General features: G+C 54.0%; 1 protein-coding gene across 1 annotated transcript; it reads right to left on the bottom strand.

Annotated features, from left to right (window-relative positions):
- Positions 1 to 1,269: 1,269 nt before the first annotated feature.
- On the bottom strand, positions 1,270 to 4,483 carry LOC136522645 (squamosa promoter-binding-like protein 10). Its single transcript, XM_066516456.1, is given in 4 exon segments — positions 1,270 to 2,172; positions 2,379 to 2,476; positions 2,478 to 2,561; positions 3,698 to 4,483. Coding segments are annotated over 4 exon segments (1,275 nt in total). The 5' UTR covers positions 4,378 to 4,483; the 3' UTR covers positions 1,270 to 1,759.
- Positions 4,484 to 5,224: the final 741 nt, after the last annotated feature.

Here is a 5,224-nt window from a genome sequence, read left to right as displayed (position 1 = left end):
TCCCCTTCGTAACCTTACCTCATCAGTTTACCCAATCTCATGAGTATTATCAACACACCCATAATAAGGCTAAAATCCATTATTAAGCATATGATCTTTCATATGATTAAGGGAGAGAGTAGCTCTCACGGATCGACCTTCCGTACACCGCATCTGCACCCACAGATGCATGCAGGTCCTGGCGAAATAAGTACGATTCTTTAATACTGCCCGCGTGGTCCAAGCTCTCTCTCCCCCGCTAGCAGCCATCGCCGGAGCCCGGAGGACGATCGAGCATGCAATGCAACCGATCGATCGAATCGGCAAGCCATGCCATGCATGACGCCCTGCCCCGCCAGCCTTGAATTCACAAGGGCCAAACAAACACCACCAAGACCCACGTCATAATTCATCATGCACTCAACTCTCTCTCTCACTCCATGTCTCCGGCCGGCCACTCTCTCCACACCCATGCATGGATGGATCGATCGCCGGCGTATTCAATACCGGGGCACGTACACTCGTACGTACCTACTCATGCATATGCATGCATGCATGCACGCGTCCTAGGTCGATCGACTAGGTTAACTTACTCGCTGTACGTCGTATCCGGAGCTGGAGCTACTAGATCCATGGATCTCGCGATCCATCCATCCGATCCTACAGCCGGCTGCTGGCGGCTACAGGAAAGAGAGCGAGACCACACAAAAAAACATCATTAATCATGGGAGTAACTCATATCCGTCGATCGATCTCGATTTCTAGCCTTCTAGGGCAGGCACTATCGATCAATGAACTCGGTCGATCTGCTGGGACATGCTTGCATGCATGCATGCAGTGCTGCTGCTGGGCACCCCCTAGTAGCCTGGAGGCTGGAGCCCCTGCTGCTTTGCTTGTGAATTTAAGGTTCTCCCCCCATCATATCCGCACTGCAGGATCTGTGGGCCTCCGATCCAATGCGATGTGCTCCACATTTCACATGCAATAAGTCTGAGTAAAAACTTGCAATGGTTATGCATATGCATATGGTTTCTACTCGATCTACCTAGCTCTGTCCATCGTCACTTTTATTTATTTTCAAAATACTAGACATGGACCGTGTATCTAGCTGCATGATTGCATTGTCGAAAATTTGAAGTGATGCAAGATTCTGAAAGATTCTGTCTGGGCCTGAATGCAACAGTGTAAATCTTGCTGATATGGAGCTAAGTCATCTCATCTGTTAATTGCTGGAGACAGTAAAACACAACAGGTAGTTTGGTAGTATTAGTACAACACACTACACCCCCTCACGCGGCACCTTGCAACAAGTAACAAAAAACTAGTAGAGAAAAAAAAAGGTGAAATAGCAGACACATCCCGCTTGAAATGGAAAGGTAGAAAGGCTTGCAATGGGTGCAGCTGCAGCTGCAGCTGCAGCGCAGTACAGGTGGAGGAGAGAGCCAGCCATTGCAAGGGGGCCTTCCGGGATGCATGGCTTTGCTATAGCCATGGAGCCTTGCAACAAGAGGTAGCAGCTACCTTTGCTAGACCAGCACAGCCTGCTGCAGGCCTGCAGCTTGCTGCTAGCTACTGATGGAGTGTGATGATGGATGGAATCCTTGCACCCTTTTCTCTCTCTTTCCCTCCTTGTTTCTCCTCCCACTTCATACCTTTTTTTGCTTCTATCACTCTCTCTCCTATTCTTTTTTACCTACACTGATACACACCAAGGACATCTTGCCAGAAGAACGTACTCCCGTGCTTGCTCGCTTTGCATCTCTGATGATCTGTCTACGGTCTACATGAAGTCCACCTCGAACAGGTTATGCATGTTGTTGCTGCTGCCACCGTTGCCGTTGCCGTTGTTGGTAGTGGTGGTGTTCTGGTCCGAGACCTCGCCGTTGGCCGACGGCAGCGCGCCGCTGGAGCACACGGAGGAGCACGACAGGATGTTGTAGTTGTTGTTACCGCCGCCGCCATTGTTGTGGCTGTTGTGAACCTGCAGAGAGGTTATGAAGTGTTGCTCCTGGTGGTGGCCGCCGGCCGCTTGGACCTGGAGCATGGTGCTCAGCTGCTGCTGCTGGTGGTCCTTGTCCTGCGACGCGCCGAGGGTCAGCGTCGGCCTTGCCAGCTCCTTGTTGCCGGCCTGGTCCAGGCAGCTGATCACCCTGCTCGTGTTCGATGACATGGTTGACTTGGCCGTGCTCAGGTCTGCCCATCCATCACACACAAGTTGCATTGCAAGCCCAGGTCAGGTCAGATCAGATATATAATTCCGGTACGGTGAAACATAAGCAAGGATCGATCCAGATATCATGTCAAGTCAAGGCAACAAGAGTGCTGATCGATCGAGTTATATTATTAATCGTAAGACGTACGGGGACATGCATGAAAATTAAGCATGCAAATATGCTTACTCTTGTTGTCAGTGGAGTAAGAGCTTGTGATGGAGCCGCCGTTGGGCTTCTTGTTGGCCGGCGGCGACGCGGCGTCCTTGGATGACGCGGTGGTGGTCCGGCTTCCGGCGGCGGCGGTTGTGCTCGGCCAGCCGCTTCCGGCAGCTCCTCTTGACCTCGTCGAACTCCGACAGCACGTGAAACCTAGCCACACGCACCAATTCAACAGACAAAATATCAGTATAGCTAGGCGCCTTCTGTCGTCTACATGTATATTTGTTAGCTATACTATACGGCCTTGAAAGCTTACAGCTGGATGAACACATCAAATACACTTTGCTGCAGTCGTATCGTATCACACTGAAGACTGAACTGAACTGGACTCGGACACTCGGTGAACGACTGGTCCACTAGCCGCATTGGTCAATGCGGGGATAAAGAGTAAAGCATGGCGCTGAGATACGCCCAGCCCTGGCCCGAGATACTGCACTGCATGCAGCCACTGCCAGTCTGCAGCTAAAGCAAGGGAGCTCAGCTAGATCAGCCACTACGCAGACGCAGCCTTTCCCTTTGAGATTCTTTCATGATTTTGTCCCCAGCAATCCCGAGACCAGAGAGATCGAGCAAGCAAGAAAGAGGCCAGGAAAACAACGGCAGGATCCACGATCCTACAGTTTGCAACAACGCGACTAGACAACCGAGCTGATCGACCTGCTTTTGCATTGCTACTCCGTACACGCTTGCGTTTTTTTTTTCAGTTGATTTTATGCTTGATCGAGCAACAGTCAACAAGCTTGGTGGGCGTGTCGTGTCTGTGGACTGTGGCTGTGCAAGTGAAGTTGCTTTTCGATACGCATCGCATGCATGGTTGCAGGAGCCTGCACTGCAGCCTTCCATGGCCGCAAGAGACAAGGAACACGAACCAAAAGCATCCATACCCGTCAGCTCTCCGAGCTCTGAAAAGCAGGCCGGGCAGGGAAAGGGAAGACCAGCTAGCGTCCGTCCAGCGTGGTGGAGAGGAGAGTTGTGTAGACGACCAGCAGCGGCTGGCTCTGGCTCTAGCCTTTGAGTAAAATGGCAACCTCAACTACCGATGGTTCCGTACGCGCTATGCTTTTTCAGCTTGTTTGCAAGCTAGTCGGTGGCTAGCTTACCATGTCAATGGGGCTCTCGATGCAGGAATGAAGAGGCATTGTACTGTACGTGCTGTGTGGATGTGTGCTAGCGCCGCTACCTAGAGTGAGCTACAATGAGAGGTCTAGGGCCTAGTAGCTAGGGAGAGAGGGGGGAAGAGATCGACGAGGGCTATGGCGGCGACGACGTAGGAGGTATACACGTACCTGCTGCATTGCTGGCAGAAGCGCTGCTGCTTGCCGCCGGCGGCGACGACGGAGGCCTTGGCGTGGTACTCGCAGACCTTGTGGCGGCGGTGGTAGTGCTTGGCGCCGGAGAGGTCGGCCTTGCAGCCCTCGGCCTGGCAGCGCGGGGGCTGGTGGTGCGCGCCGCCGAAGCCGAGCCCGAACACGCCGCCGAGGCGGGACCGCATCAGGAGCCGGTCCACGGCCAGCATGTCCCCGGGGGAGAAGTAGGTGCGGCGGCCGAGGTTGAGCCCGATCCTCCCGGCGGCGCCGTCCGCGCCGCCGCCGCCCTCGCGCTTCACCATCCCCAGCGCCGGGTACACGTGGTCGCCGGGCATCCCGGGCATCTGCAGCGGCATCGGCATAGGCAGCGGCGGCGGCGCCATGGGGCCGAGGCTGGACGGCAGCGTCAGCAGCTGGTGGTGGTGGTGGGGTGCCTCCTGATGGAACTGCAGCGCCGCGGCGAAGTCGAGCCCATCGTAGAGGTGGTGCTGCTGCACTTGCACACCACCGGCGCTGCGTTGGACGCCGCCGCCGCCCGCCACGCCGTGCTCGAACCCGACGTAGGGCGGCGGCTGCTGATGCTGCTGCTGCATGGGCGCGAAGGGGAAGTCGTCGCCCGGCGAGGCGGACGTGGCCACGTTCAGCCTCCCGCTCATCATCTCCTTCGTGCCGGCCGTTTGCCGCCGCTCAAGCTAGCTCGTGAGTGGAGCGAGATGGAGCACGGGGCCGGGTGGATCGGGAGGACGATCGAGCCGAGCTAGCTGCTGCTGGTTGAGTGAGGAGTGTGAGATGAGCGAGTGGAGGGAGGCTGCTGCAGGGGTGGTTTAAAAAGGCTGCGGGGGGAGGAGAGAGAGTGCTCCATCGTGTCGTGTGTGTCCGTTGGTCAGTATTAAAACTCTTGGCGTGTTGCTTGTCCGCTAGTGGCATGGCTCTGCCACTCTGGGCGACGCCTCATCAGGCCCCTTGCTGTTTCGGTGCTACAAGTCATGCCATGGTTGTTTTGGAGAGAGAAACACACACAGCGACGGGAAGAGATGCGTGACACAAACTCCTCATTTCGCCTACCTATTTTCCTTGAATTTGTATTTTCAGGCAACTATGGTATAAAATGCAGCGTTTCCAGGAAACCATTACAACCCGGTTTAGCATAGCTCCTCATCGGCTTCGAAAGTCATTTAACACTGTTTTTTTTTGTTTTTGCCAAACAGGGTAAAATAAAACAGCTCCATCTAAGGACTTCCTTAAACACGCTCTCACAAAGAATGAATGAGAGATGGAGCTGAAAATAGTATCTTCACCTAGCTCTGTGTGAGATTATGTGAAAGCATGTTTTAAGGAGATCCACATGTAGAATTGTCTTATCAAACTTCACTAGAACAGCTCTAGCTTCACTAGTAGAGCTCGTTGACCCAAAGCTAAAAAAAACTTCACTAGCAAAATGGAGTTGTGCCAAATGAAGCCTATATAGGATTGGAGGACCTGCGCCTTTTTACGGGCTAGGTCAGA

The sequence above is a fragment of the Miscanthus floridulus genome, chromosome 18 (genome assembly GCF_019320115.1).
Source record: "Miscanthus floridulus cultivar M001 chromosome 18, ASM1932011v1, whole genome shotgun sequence".
NCBI classification, from domain to species: Eukaryota; Viridiplantae; Streptophyta; class Magnoliopsida; order Poales; family Poaceae; genus Miscanthus; species Miscanthus floridulus.
The sequence above is the reverse complement of the archived record's forward strand: the minus strand, read 5'-3'. Positions and strand labels throughout refer to the sequence as shown.